At 35.7% G+C, this 14,715-nt stretch overlaps 2 protein-coding genes across 4 annotated transcripts in view; one reads left to right on the forward strand and one right to left on the reverse strand.

Annotated features, from left to right (window-relative positions):
• Positions 1-313: 313 nt before the first annotated feature.
• On the reverse strand, positions 314-4,389 carry LOC141901477 (V-type proton ATPase subunit S1-like). Its single transcript, XM_074788740.1, has 9 exons — positions 4,287-4,389; positions 3,943-4,072; positions 3,769-3,846; positions 3,470-3,683; positions 3,309-3,394; positions 2,179-2,387; positions 1,951-2,001; positions 1,590-1,821; positions 314-1,477 (listed from the first exon to the last, which is right to left on the reverse strand). Exons 1-9 carry the CDS (start codon positions 4,376-4,378, stop codon positions 1,262-1,264), a joined length of 1,308 nt encoding a protein of 435 aa, XP_074644841.1. The 5' UTR covers positions 4,379-4,389; the 3' UTR covers positions 314-1,261.
• A 94-nt stretch (positions 4,390-4,483) lies between these two features.
• Positions 4,484-14,715, forward strand: part of LOC141902934 (protein kinase C delta type-like) — a 37,694-nt gene continuing 27,462 nt past the window's right edge. For 2 of the 3 annotated variants that reach the window (XM_074790900.1, XM_074790903.1), the window contains exons 1-2: positions 7,221-7,424; positions 8,822-8,888. The gene's annotated coding sequence lies outside the window, so the exon portion shown is untranslated. Of the gene's footprint in view, positions 4,503-6,434; positions 6,500-7,220; positions 7,425-8,821; positions 8,889-14,715 lie in introns of those variants that run through there. The other variant, XM_074790901.1, reaches the window with a different exon arrangement.

A 14,715-nucleotide genomic window follows, 5' to 3' on the forward strand; every position in this document is an offset into this window, starting at 1 on the left:
TTTGAAAAACGATTTTCAAACCACTTTAAATAGAACTCTTTCCTCAGCGAATGTATTAGTAGTTGGTAAAGCAGCCAGTGAGCAATGACGTCAAAAAGGTAGCACTTTTCAGCCGTTTGTGAAAAGTAAGTGCAAGCAGGGCATTAACAAAGATTTCCAAAAGTAGCACTTCGTAGACTTGCTACAAAACCATGGAGGTCTTATCTCTTGGAGGTCTCATCTCTTTCATTACAGACTTAAATCTTGGGAAAGAAAAGACTGTGTAACAGTCTAAATACAAAAAGAGAAAACCAAGATTACATCAAATACACTTTCTATATTTTTATAATATATTTTCTATTTTACAACATATGATGAAGCCCCCAGAAATATTCTACAATGCTTTTTGTTCTTTGATTACTTAATGAAACCAGTCATATATCGATAACATACATGCAGCCATAGTGGACTCGTAAAGAAACCATGAAATATCTAATCAGTCTCTATGAATGAATTTAAAGAAATGGAATGTTTCAACACTTATTAAAGTATCTCGACAATACGAGGACATACCAGTATACAACTGAAACAATTTTCTACATCGTATTTTACATTATGACACATTTACTTTTTTCTCTGTAAAATAGGATTCAGTTTTTAGTCAGTTAAACGATGGAAGATTAGTATATATTCACATGGTTATTAATGTAGCTTTGATTACAGTTGTGCTTTGCATCCTACATTCATGGTTTGTTCTATATATAATATTATCATAAGCGCATGTTAGTTTATCTATAACGCCAAAAAAACAGACACCAATTGTAACAGTACCATATGTACATGTGTTGTTTATAGACAATTTTAACAAAACACATTTTTATTAGTAAATAACATTCTAATAATGAATTCCTTCTCTATGCATTCATACATGCACATCCAATTGAAGTCATTTCTATATGTATTTTACAATCAATAAATTCTAACGTACATCCGTTCAAACGAAGATGTACACCTGACTAGAAGAAAACAATAAATATGTATCTTGTATTATAGCGTTTATGTTCATTTCGAGTTAGATTATATTCTTAGGTTCAAAATCCAATCCTGATACATGTATATCCCTTTCCATGATTGGATAATGAACTACCAGTATTTTAGAACAATTGCCTATTGCTATCGATCAATGAAATTAAATTTTACAGACACTGCAAAGTCACAGCACATTTTCGCTGCATTGTTAAGTTATATCTGACATAATTATCATCCCTATTCTACCTATTGATCACTTATCCTGTTCAGGCACATGCACATTGAGTGGTTTTCCTTTTGGATCGTCAAATCGATCTTGAGTTGTAATATTAGCTATCATACCAATTCCATAACCGAGAATAGCAATCAATATCAATGCTACAATCAGCCCTGAAAATATTGGTATCGTGAAAAAACCAACACAATCATTTGCCGGGCCAAATCTGCCTTTCTTCGCTGCTGGTTGAATCTGCAAAAAAGTTTTTTAGATCTTTCAAAATCTCTCATCATGAAAATGCAGATAATTGAGGTCCCGTTCATTTTACGGATATGAAAAACGAACTATGTAAGATATGACATACCTGTAAGCCTTTGAAGACCAAGGAGGCGGAATCAGCTGTCGCATTACCTTTAGCTAGAATTTGTGTACGCGGATAACAATGGTAAGAAGCACCCAATGGCGCATAAACAAAAGAGGCTTCTAATGGCATATTGTCTGCATTTACTTCAGTGCCATTGATTTTGCCCTTTGCAGTTAAGCTCATGTTACCAATTTTCCATAGACCACCTTTCTTGGATACAGCAAATTCTATTCTGTAAGATAACACACATAAATGTGTAAAGCTTAAGTTGATTGAGATAAATCTGAGGATATTTACATATGTGTTCTTTGAAGCCGTTCACCGACCTAATTCGATAAACACTTTTGGACATTTTACTTACTCAATAACAACACTATTTAATTCGCCTTGCTTGGTCCACGAGAGTTTCAACCTGGAAACCAAAAATTAGAAACCGAAATTAGGACAACACTTAATTTCTGGAATGAAATATGCTTATAGATGCATAATTAATAAGCTCCCATTTCCCAGTACATGCTCAGTGAAGCTCCAGAAATGAACTGAATGTAGCATAATTCAAATTTTAATGTTAGGCCTATCTGATACTTACGTTCCACCAGTTGCATTGTTACATTTCGAACCATCGGTTTTTGGTTTATTGGACAGCAATTCATCGGATGAGTTCTTCGACGGTTTAAGGCGTATTTCCTGAGCATATAACATACAACCAGAAACTTCAACTAGAGTGCCATTAGATTTATCATCTGCTGTAGCAAGCAAATGACGTCCCATGTTACCGTGGTACCAGTCACTTTTCACCTGTAATTAGTAGTAAAACCCCTGTTCTGGTCAAATCTTCATTATCAGGTATAGGCCAATCATATATTCATTTACATATTCTTGTCCCCTGCAGTCCATATCAGGGATGAGAACGCCGACCTGTAAAATCCGCGGGTTATTTGTCTTGAGTGACATACGCGAACCAGCTGACGGCGTAGCCGTCAGCACTAGCGAGCGCCGAAGGCGCGAAGCTATTTCGGGGGGGTTTGGGGGTCCTCCCCCAAGAAAATTTTAGAAATTAAATACGTTTTCCGAGCACTTAGAGCGATCTCGAACCCATGAACGACTATTATATTTTGGAAGGTAATGGCTAGTTCCAATGTGGTACATCCTCATTTGATGACATTCAGCATCTCATGCATTACGGGTCGAGCCCTGAATTATTGCAGTAAAAATGCGCCGATGAATGCTCACTAAAAATCATCACCAAGTAGTGTATAATATCCGAAAGCGTTCGCCACACACACGCAGCAACAGTAAGTAGACCTATATACGTTACTACTGTTGCTGTGCGTGCGTGTCTGCAACCGATCGATAAAATACATACAAACTCATCGTAGTACAAATGTACATACAAAATCACTGTGTTGCAATGAATATGCATTGAAATGCGATACTTTTACGTGACGATAAGTAAAACAGGCACTGAACGCTTTTACAGTTCACCTGATTACCGATCGCGCCGGACCAATTGAGTGAGATCATCACCCCCCCCCCCCATACTTTTACATCATTTTTGGACTATTTGGAAAATTGATATTTTTCAATACTGAAATCCGCGGGAAACCGCGGATCCGCGGGGAATTCTCATCTCTGCCATATACCTGGGGCAGCAAAAGGAATATTGGCTTTTTTTTCATTATACTCAGAAAAAATAGAAAAAGAGTTTTGCCTACTCACCACTGAAGGTTCATTAGCAGTGTACATAGCAGTATATGGAATACCTAACTCTTTCAGCTCTTCAACTGTTTTTGAAATCTGCGCATCTGAAAAACCATTAAAACAATAGTGAGTAAACATTTAATTGCTCAATAAACATCAAACAATGCCAAGTAACTTACCATTTTTAGCTATTTGTTCAGCTGTGATTTCGTTATTAGTTACAGCAAGATTATACACGATTAGATTTCTGCCGGTAAGTTTGACATCTTTCAAAGACTGTCCTGATTTCAAATGGTGGACCCGTCCCTGGAACATATCCTTTAGTTTCTTCAAGGCATCTGCTGGACCTTTCACTGAAGAAAGAGTCAAGGATGGCAAGCTTTCCATATACTCCTGAACGTGAAACAACAAAGATTCATATATCAAGCATAAAGGTAACAAGGGAGATGTGATGACACTGTTGATCATTATTGAATACCTTAATATGAGGGAATGCTCCACCATTAGACTTATCACTGAACACATTTCCATATTTCGTTATGTCATCAAGGGATAGCTAAAAGATTTAAAAAAGCATGTAAAAATCATTACCCAACTTAGGTCTCTTTTGGGTAATTTTCACAAAAGAATAAGACATCATAGGATGTGTTACCTTATCCTGGAGAAAAACGACTAAAGTATGTTTCTGGCAATCTTTACAGACTAATTTACGCAGATAGTCATTCCTAAAAACCTCCTCATTGATTGTATGGCCGGCTAACGGTGGTAACACATCGGCTAATCTGAAAAGAAGTAGAGAAAGCATCAAATTCTACGCCTTGAAATAGGTTGGAAAAGGTAAAATAACTTAGATTTAGAATTCGGTGGCAAGATCAGCAGTAGGCAGGCAATAAAGCACATTTGTATTGGATTTTAGACGTTTTATCAGATAACACGAAGTATAGACCAAATATGATACAACAAAAAAGTGAGAATCGTAGCTTGACATTATCTTACTTGTGTGATGACCAAATTAACACTGGAATTTCGTGCGAAACCACCGAAATTGCCAGATAAAACAAACAAAAATTTGCAAATAGTAATTTCATGATGGCGGCCATTTTGTACTATCATGTGATCATGACGTCATATTTGAGGATTTCCCTGGGAAACCCTACTGGCTATTTACCGCACTACAAAAACTTCGAAAGTTTTTAACTACGTTCGTCTTTAGTAAGTAAGTGAGTAATTTCCTTATCACGAGTCATAGTAGTAACCATTAACACTCATATCTAATAAAAGGGGACAACCTGCTGCTGGGGTGCAAATAGTCACTACAAAAGTTTGAAAAAAGTTTACAAGCAGACTCCAAAAAAAAATAGTGTCACCACTGCCAGTCAGGAACACTTTCCAAAAACGGCTTATTCTGCCAATTTCGGCGTTTTCCGCCAATAACGGCGGAATCAGCCATTTATGGATTACTCAGTTTTAAACTGCTTCTGCCAATTTAGCCGAAATCGGCGTTTTCTGCCATTTTTGGCTTGTTCTTAAAAAACGCCATTTCCGCTGTTTTCAGCTGTTACAGTTTTTAAAACTACATCGCCAGAAACGGCGTTTTAGCTTAGATAGTTTTACATGTGCTATTTATAGTGCTTAGTTCGATGGGAGTCCTTATTATGACATCATCGCTTTTCTGCTGGCATACATTTGTATATTTGCGCCGAAAAATGAATCTCATTGATCCATTCCAGGCTTCAAGAAAGAATTAAATATAAATGTACGGGTTTCCGATGGCAAATGTATTTGAATTCTGTTCTTTCTTTATACCTGTATTCTATGTAATAAATATATACATACATGTATCCCAAATTGTTTCGAAAATGTCTGCTTTATTTTGTAATGAATCTAGATAAAGCTGTATTGATTTTGAGTGTTGTAACGTCATCGGCCACCAATTCATTCAATCACTACCCATCACAAGTCCAATTAGCTGGGAGGCATCGAAGATCTTAATTACCTTCAATTAACCAACATCATATGCAGTCCAATATATCCCTCAACCATTCTATGCTTTATTAGGCAAGATAAGACCATGGGCAAAACTTAAAACTAGATTTTTGATACACTAGTTTATACATCCATGATTGATTTGTCTTATGAGAACGATAATTATAATAATAATTTTATTTTTATTTTCAACATATAATATTTACACATCCGTTCACCTCAGCAAATTAATTATTTTATTCCGAAAAAAAGTACCCTGTAGACACTAGGGAAAAAGTCTAAGCGGGTGGGGGAATCCTCATAAATAACAAGTGGACTGCCAATAATGGCTTAATAGTTTATGATTATAAAACTAGCTACGCCAAAAACGGCGGAATACGCCAGAAATGGCGAATGTTTTTATGTGTACCCATGGCAACATTTAATTGAAAACTTTATAGTAGTTTTTAAAACTAGTTCCCAAATTTATTTTTAACAAAAATCATGATTAATAAACTTGTTTCATGCTGTAGTAGTTTTGAGAGTTTTCCCAGAGTTTTTGGGCTGCATATGACGTAATCATTTAGAAAAACGTGAATTTGACCACTTTACCTAGCTCAAAAATTTCCATCCTAGCGTCATATTAAAGCTTATCGTCTGCTCGAGATTATGACGTAATCGGCAACATGCGCTAATTTGACCGGAAGTGCGCAAAAAACTTTAAAGCAAAACTCGAAACTTAGTGAGCTGAAAGTGGCTGATTAAGCCATAAACGACTGTAAAAGTTTCAAAACTGAGTGATCCATAAACGGCTGATTCTGCCGTTATTGGCGGAAAACGCCGAAATTGGCAGAATAAGCCGTTTTTGGAAAGTGTTCCTGACTGACTGCTGGCACTGGTCACCCTAACTACTACTCAGAAGCAAGAGTGTGTGCAGCACTCCTAATGTTTGACCGAAGTATGTAGGAAAACAAAGACAGGCCACACCTAGAATCACCACAGCTGACTAACCCTATGTTTGTGATAGGTCTAGTAGAGCAGCAGAAGTGCCAACATAAAACAAACAGGCTGTCAGAGAAGAAAGGTGGTTAACCTGAAGTTGAAAATGTTGTCTTCATTCTGCCAGAAACCCTTACACTTACTAATATTAGTTAATATATTATCTTACATTTTCTATAGGACTCCTTAGTATTTGATGGACTTGACAAGAGAGTCAAACTTCAAAAGAGTGCCTGCATCCCCTGGTCAGTGCCTAACTTCAGAGAGGCAGAGTTATTAGGCTGTATCTTAAATGAATATTGCCAATGAATCCCCGGCACATATAACCAGATTGTTTGAGAACATAGGGTTTCAGTGAGTTACTGAGAGTTCTGCTTGTCATTTAAATAGATTACATTATCTTAAACTTTGGATGAGATGAGTGTGTCTGCAGTTTTCTGGCTGTTTTTCATTCAGAAATCTTTAAATAAGGGTCTGTGGACCTAAACAAAATTGATGGCACAGCTTTTTGGCTTTTTTAGCAAGAAGTCTTTAAAGTATTGATCTATGTTCTTTTAACGTCGAGAAGTTTTTTATTATGAACCTTTGTAGATCTATATGAGTCACATGTTACTAAGAATAACTTGCCGAATTTTTTCTTAGCTATAAATTTCAAAAAGGAAGTAATGTCGCTTGAATTCATTCAGTAATTCAAACAAGTTCATCATGTGACTGATTTTCTTAAATAGAAAAATAAGATATAATAGTCACATTATTTCACTTTTTTAATGGAAATTTATAACTTTCTCTATTGAAACTGAAACTGTATGAATGTGGTTAGAATTATGAAGGTACATATTCAGTAGATTGAATACTTTCATACAACTCAACATGTACTTGTATCAGTAAGTACTGGTATATACCATAGCATATATCAGTAGCTAATGATAGGTCTAGATGAGATCTGTTATTTTGATACGAGGTAGGCCTACTGTATTAGTTTAACTGGAGAGGTGTACACCAGCTTGACTGAACCTTTCCTACTTTGTTTAACTTATTGGTGTCAATTACGAGCCATTAGTAGCAGTTCCGTCGTTGTTGCATCATTGTCATCATCACTGTGCCACTACTGCCTTTATGCGCGTATATTAGTGTGGCTGAGCTAAATGTGGAAATTACACTTGCAGTAAGGTAGGTGCTTCTTGGATCACTGGGTATTTTCATCATGGTGATAAATTGCTGCCAGTGTCTATTTCATTAGCTAGGTCTATAATATCTTCTAATTGTAATCAAGATTTCATAGTGAATACAGTCTATTATCAGAGCTTCAATCGAATTCGGATTCTAATCGAATTCATTGTTTTCAAAAAGAAAATTGAGCTTAAAATTAAATGTACATACTTCATCTATCTATTTAACGTAATAACATCTTTCCTGTGATATTTACTTGGTTTTGACTGCGAAAGATAAGAGGATTTTGGTATAATATTCTATGAACTGTATATATGTGTATGTACAGGTGATATTCATAAATGATATTTAATATTATATTGAATCTAGCTTTTTTACTTATTCATGTAGAATGATGCATATACACCTGTGTTGCATGTTTCATGAGGATAAATAGTGAATTTATAACATGCATTAATATATTCCTGTATATTGCTTGCATTTAACAGCATACAATTACAGGCCTATATCATAGTACCAGCATAATAAGATGACGTTTATGAAACATTGTTCTTGGGGATGATTTTTGGGCTGCCAGAAATCTCTCTAATTATCCACAGGAATTATGTTATTATTGACACCATAAAGCTAGATTTGTTTATTTGTTTAAACCTCTGTCCCCAGCACCAAGTGAAATGAACGTTATCAATCAATTTTTGCGAATCACATGTATTACCTCTGAGGTATTCTTGTTTGATATAGTAACGAAAATGTGATTGTTTTTGTGCACTTTCCGTGGATAGAGACTCATCGCGCAATCGAGATATCGGTTTTCCGAGAGCTTCAATCGGTCATTAGAGACAGATAGAGAGAACGAGCCAGCAACAGGAAATAAAATCCTGTTGGGATATGAGATATGTCACGTAAATCAGAAAAAATTCTCTCAAACATAAAAACTATGGGCAGCGAAATTCTCTCTGAAATTCTATGATCATTTGGGAGTCGTTAATGTATATTTACATGATAATATTACAAATTCAAGATCCTAGCCTGCAGTGCATGTTTCTGGTAAAATATGAATTATTTGTTACTGAAGTACATCCAAATCGATTAGAATTAATTTCGTTTTTCGGCACGGACTCGTTTGAAATTAGTGCCTTCGTCCATTATCTGAGTTTCGAGATTTAATAGAGAAACGTCTGCGCGTTTGCACACCCTCCAGTCACGCATTGTATCAGTCCATTACTAAAATCCATTACAAACTATGGATCAGTGAAACTTCGACGATTTGCGACGAGAAATTGAAAGATTTTATCAGAGAAATCAATCTCAATATATACAACTAATACATTTCTTGTTAATGTGCCCCTTCTCTTTCTATTTCATTGTTAATAATTTATAATCATTTATATTTTCAGTTCCTGTGTTAACCTGTGACTGAATTACTGTGTACCGCTTCTTGCTTCTATATTCAACCATTAAAAGGTGAGAATGGAATAAACATTTTGGGAATCAGATGTATTGATTTTTCATTCATGTTGGGTATTGGCCAAATAATATCAAATTGTGTTCAAGTTCAATGTATTAGACATCTGTTTTAAACACATAAGATAGAATCAATGGCATTTTGTCCTGGGTACATGCGGTATTTGGTTGTGTTACCTATTTGGGAATTGTCCATATGCCTTTTGCCTACTGTATGTCTCTGCAGCAACTTAATTTTGCCTACCATCAAATATGACAACTCATGATTTGGCATTTTTACCTAATCTGCATCTTATGCCACTCAACCAGTGTTGTCAGATTGATGCAGCAACAGTAAAAATCATTTCACAATTTGTTTTTGGATGATCTCTCTTTTACTGAATCAATGTAAACACATGTTCGCGTTCCCATCAGAATTAAGGTTTTTTTTTTTATTGTTGATAGCAACCTGCATTGAATCGCAATTGGCACAAACTAACTGCAAGTTATTGTATCTTATTGTTATCTCCCTCGGGTCTACTCTTTAGAAATAATTGTTGCTTGATGCGAGAAAAAAGATTTTTCACCTTCAAGGAAACTGCTATTTCTGCATTCAATATGTCTCATGCATGCGCAATTTACAGTTCATAATTCACGTCGACTTCAAATACAGTATTTCTGGAATGAGTCCTCCCTAGCAGTTTATTACAATGTGATTATTCAATTTACATTGATATGAGTTTGTCAACGGTAAAGTCAGTTATCGATATTATTTAGCAATTTCTTGATGAATCCAAAATTGCCATTTACACATCAGTAATAAGATAACTCATCATCGCACGTATTCGCTACAACAAGCCACACAGTCTCGTCATAGATTCAACATCAATCTCTACATTATTTATCCTCACAAATCCTGCTTTTATCAAAAAATGATTTGTGTCCTTTAATAACTTACTATCTCGGAACGACGGCCCATTATTTTAAACTTGCGCCTATGATCTTCCTTATACATTATCAAAGCGCATTAAATTCTCATTGTTAAGGACTGGGAGCTTGTTGGAATTGTACGCGACGCTTTTCGATGGTTAAACTGAAACATTGAACAGGGTTTGTGTCACATTATTTTGCGATGATGGAATGGAATAAGTCCGTGTCAATTCGATGGATGTTCATCGCGCGTTGGATGCAATCAATCAAAAATGTTTGTAGGGTAAGAAAGTCGTCGTTTCGCGCGCGGTGATCAATGGCGTCGTGTAAGATTCTTAACCGCGATGAAGCAAATTTCTGCTCGCACGAGATATTATCGTGAAATCTATTATTCAAAGTTAGTCAGGTATCGTATTATATCAGGAAAGCACCGCGGTGCCATTGAACGTTGAAAGCAAATGAAAAAAAAATCGAAATCAAAAGTAATTTTGATCACTCGTTTTTTCATTTGTTTCTCGATGAAATGCAAATTATGTAATTTGATGAACATTTCACATGAGCCTGACGTGAATTGATCGTGTGGAAATTAGTGTCGGAATAAGCATGTATATATATTTCTGACAATAGAAGAAAGGTTATGCCAAAAAATGATCTCACATTTAGCCAAGATAAGCTTACATCTTAGCTGAGCTAAAATCTTCTCCATCTTAGGAGTTAGATCTTAGCTGATTCTAACTTTTTGATAATCGTACGTATTTTTCGAGGCCATCTCGCAGGTTTTTGATTGGTATGTTATTCATAGTTAGAAATATTGTTGTTGCTATATAAACAGCAAACTGGTGATCGAAATGCTTGAAATCAACATCACTTTGTTTAAACAACTATGTCACTTCTGAGCAAACATTGCCAACTCCTTGAAATATAGGCACCTTAGCTTGTATATTGATCGCCAATGCTTTATTCAGACTAACCTTGCTCTGTTCAGATAAAAGTAAATCTACAGTGAATGTTTATACCATGAGTTGGAATGAACCAGGATTTAAACACTTAAATCTAAATGTGGAACTCAATCCTGTTAGTAAATTTTTTTTTCCAAATATCTTGTCTTCGAAATTTAATCTATTTACCATCACAGGGTGCAATGCAGGATCCTGCGCGGGCCTAAGTAGTCCTAGGTTTTATGATTAACTCTAAAACAGTAAGTGGTTTTATGAATGATATACTCTGAGCTTGAATTACTCTGGACAGTGCCTGGAGACCGATTATAGACTGAATCTTTAATTGGAATTGCGCTTTTAGTTGTGTCAATTGAATTAAAACGACGCAATATTTTTTCCTGCGCTCATTCTACATAAATCATGATCCGTATTTTTTCAATTGGTGCTCGACCATTGTACTGTGTACATTGTGAAATACTCATGAGTGTAGGACTGGCTGTTCTAGTTTAGAGAATTTCCTCATACTCCATTAGCTAAAAAAGACTAATAATGTTATTATTCCCAGTTGAACAGTGAGACTTACCAGTATTAAATAAAACATAGGGTTGTTAGGATTTCTGTGAATATTATACCTCCAAAGTTAGATGTATTTTTCATTCATTCTCCCCTGAGGATGCTAACATAATTCATCATATTTTCTGCTTTATGGGTATATTTGTCTCAAAGGTATATTTTGAAAGATTTTTGTTCATTGGCCTGGATGCCTGGGTATAAGATATTGTTACCTCACGGGGGTCCTGAGTAGAATTAATATCACGATATCAACTGAGTCTTCAAAAGATATCAAAGGTTCTTTCTTATATATGGAAGCAGTCATATAAATGTTACACACTTTGCCTGAGATGATGTTAAGACTATGGATCCAATTTGACGGAGGTGTTTCGGCAGATATTCTATGAAGCCCCTCATAGATATTGCTAATCCCATCATAATATGAGATATGCCTGATAAGCATTGATAGAATTTGGCATTTTATGTATCACTGGTTGCAGGACATGATCTCTCGTAGGATTGGGATTAACCCTTGTACATTGTTCTCTCCACCAGGGGGAGTTGAGTATTCAAATATATGCAAGCTGTATTGCAAAGTTGATGATGTTCTAGGAGTGTGGCAAGTTTCTAGGTCATCGTCTTCTGGGTAAATTCACTAGGGGGTGTTGTATATTGATATTGTCTGACTGTGGCATTACCAGTTCCCAAGTGGGCATAAGACAAGCTGCATAATCACTGGCCAAGACTATTGGTCTAGTGGTTAGCTTGCTTGCCTTCTACGTACGAGACCCAGGTTCGATCCCTGGAGTGCGCGTAATTTCACTGTCACTTCCCCAATTGTTTCAAATGTCCCTGAAATATTCGTTTGTGCTCAAGGTTGGTGGTTTAAAGATATTGTACATTATTATTCATGTATCATGCATCTCTGGGCTAATCATAGAGGTGTGGTTAAATGAAAACCAGAGAAAGTATAACCTTTCAACATATCATGATTAACACGATCTGTTAGAAAGAATGGTATGAAACATGAGATGTTCAAAGACATTTTGCTTTTATATTTGGCAGAAATATGAACTCCGTCACATAAAAAGAAACAACTTACACGTGATAGCAGTTTTTTTTCATTTGACTATCATACATGGAGACAGATGGACCACTTTTCAGATGAAAATATTCCGAAGTTAATATTTTATGTATGATTATATCATGAATAAGCTAGTCTACCGTATGTTTTCCTAATTTAACTCAAGGGAAATTATAGTGAGTATAAAACATTATGATTACAAGATTACATGATAAACCTCAACTGTTCTTTATTTACACGTGAAATCCTTTAGCAGCCAGCCGTGAATAAAACTAATCTTTGCCGAGTATTTGTATAGCGGATTTACTTTTTACACACTTTCACAGCAATTTCTTGGGGTTAAGTTTGAACAGCCCCTCAAACAAACAAACAACTCCCATTTGCAGAGAACAGCGTACCGGGAAAGAAAAAGAAACCAAACAAACACACGGGTTTCTCTTAGAAATTGGTTGGTCAATATTAGGTAATTCTTATATTCCAGTAGTTAAGCCTCAGTTACAATTCCCCATCTGGAACATATATATTTGTATGTTAACAGTGATTTGTAAAATGGATGTCTCCAACATGAGCTTATCATTGATTTATCCTGTCTTATACCTCCATGTCGAAAACTAATTCCGACTGATAGTAGTTTTTACAAGTACCTGCCACATGGATGAAATCGTAATTGCATCGGAGTCTGAAGAGACTGGCAATCATCCTCTCTCGGGTCATTGATGATGAAAACTACACATTTAAAAAATCAAGCTCATTAAACCGAAATGTACAGGGAATTTTGAATAGGTATTGCGCTCCGTACAGTGAACTTGTCACCTGAAGTCATTATCCCTTCACTTGATCTACGGGCGCCGTAATGAGCAAATTGCTTTCACTATATAACCATGGACTTATAACTTATTACCACAGTGCTATTATTGTCTGAATAATAGTTTATTTCCGGTAGGGATCGTTGCCTCACTGAAGGTATATTAAGAAACGTATACATAGCGCACGCGACTGTGGCTTCTTTTTGAAGGTACACTGTTTTGAAATATTTTTAGTGCATAGAAATACTTTAAAAATAGGAAAAAGTTTGATTTTAGATTCGACCCACTGAATTTTTTTCGGAAGCAAATTTCACGGGTAATTTTAAAGTTTTTAATTTACGAAGTATACATGGTTGCGCTTTTCAGTCTATACAGTGTACTTATCTTTGTAGAATATGACAGTGCTGATGAGAATATTCTGCAACCTTTTGAAAGGTTTTAACGACAACTTAGAGCTTGTCGAGTTTTCGCTATCAATAACTTTCATTTCAACGGGGAGTAATTAGGTTTCACTTTTTCTCTTTTACTTCAAAGTGATTGCGCTATCGTTCTGCCTAGGGATTCTCTTGCTTGAAAAGATTTTTTATGAAATATCCATCAGACGAGATAAAGTCAGATCTGGTAGGAAAAGTCTTGTGAACTTGTAGCAGACTATAATTGCCATCGCTATCTCACACGTAGCAGTGGAGGCCGTTTCATTGCTGCTTCTCACAGGAATTAGAGAGCTCGTCTCCACGTCTCCACGCTGTTACGCTAAAGGTAAATATCTCTGAATAAGAGTGTATTTATTCATAAGAAAAACAATTTGCTAGATATATTCACTGTTACCTAAATCAGCTTTCCGTCTAAGCTAGTAAGACTGATATATATTGAATATAGCATAGGTATGGTGGCTGATTCTGGCCAAAAAGAGAATGACGCTTAGTCTCCACAGATTCATTTTTCTTACTGCATGCCATGAAAACTCCATGTAAACCCAATTTTAGTAATAAAGCCACATTGAAACCAACTTTTCATTTTAACATGGTCTTTTTTGTTTTAACGCCACATTAACACCAACTTTTCATAATGTAGTAATTAATGTTAAAAAGACCACACGAAACATTGGTTTCAATGCGGAGTTTTCATGTGATATAGAATAAAATGGTTGAGATTGAGTGTTAAAACCTTTTGTAAATGTGGCCTGAATCAGCCACAGTACATTAGAATTCTAAAGGTTTGTGCTTTTGAAAGAATTATTCTTGATATTTAGATGATCAAGATGATCAGCAAATCAGGTCGATATATAGGGTTGGTGCTTTTTATGTACCCTTTTTGGCTCAGTGGCCTTGCAATTTTCAATAATATTCTGCTGTCTATGTTGGTTTCCCATTTTTCACAGTAATCATTACGGAAAACAGTAATCCACTTAAAAGTACTACAAGTACTACCCTATATACTAGTGCACCCGTTTTCTAAATGCACCTCTGACTGTAGTAGTTGTCTGATGTTTGAGTTGTATATGTACTAAATTCATCAATCTGCTTCATATGAACTGG

This window comes from Tubulanus polymorphus, chromosome 3 (genome assembly GCF_964204645.1).
Source record: "Tubulanus polymorphus chromosome 3, tnTubPoly1.2, whole genome shotgun sequence".
NCBI classification, from domain to species: Eukaryota; Metazoa; Nemertea; class Palaeonemertea; order Tubulaniformes; family Tubulanidae; genus Tubulanus; species Tubulanus polymorphus.

Excerpts from the sequence above, each read along its gene's own strand:
- LOC141901477 (XM_074788740.1), bottom strand. The coding sequence starts at position 4,378 with ATGAAATTACTATTTGCAAATTTTTGTTTGTTTTATCTGGCAATTTCG. Across the intron at positions 4,073-4,286 it reads TTAATTTGGTCATCACACAA|ATTAGCCGATGTGTTACCAC; the intron begins GTAAGATAATGT and ends ACTTCTTTTCAG. Across the intron at positions 3,684-3,768 it reads GAGCATTCCCTCATATTAAG|GAGTATATGGAAAGCTTGCC; the intron begins GTATTCAATAAT and ends TTTCACGTTCAG.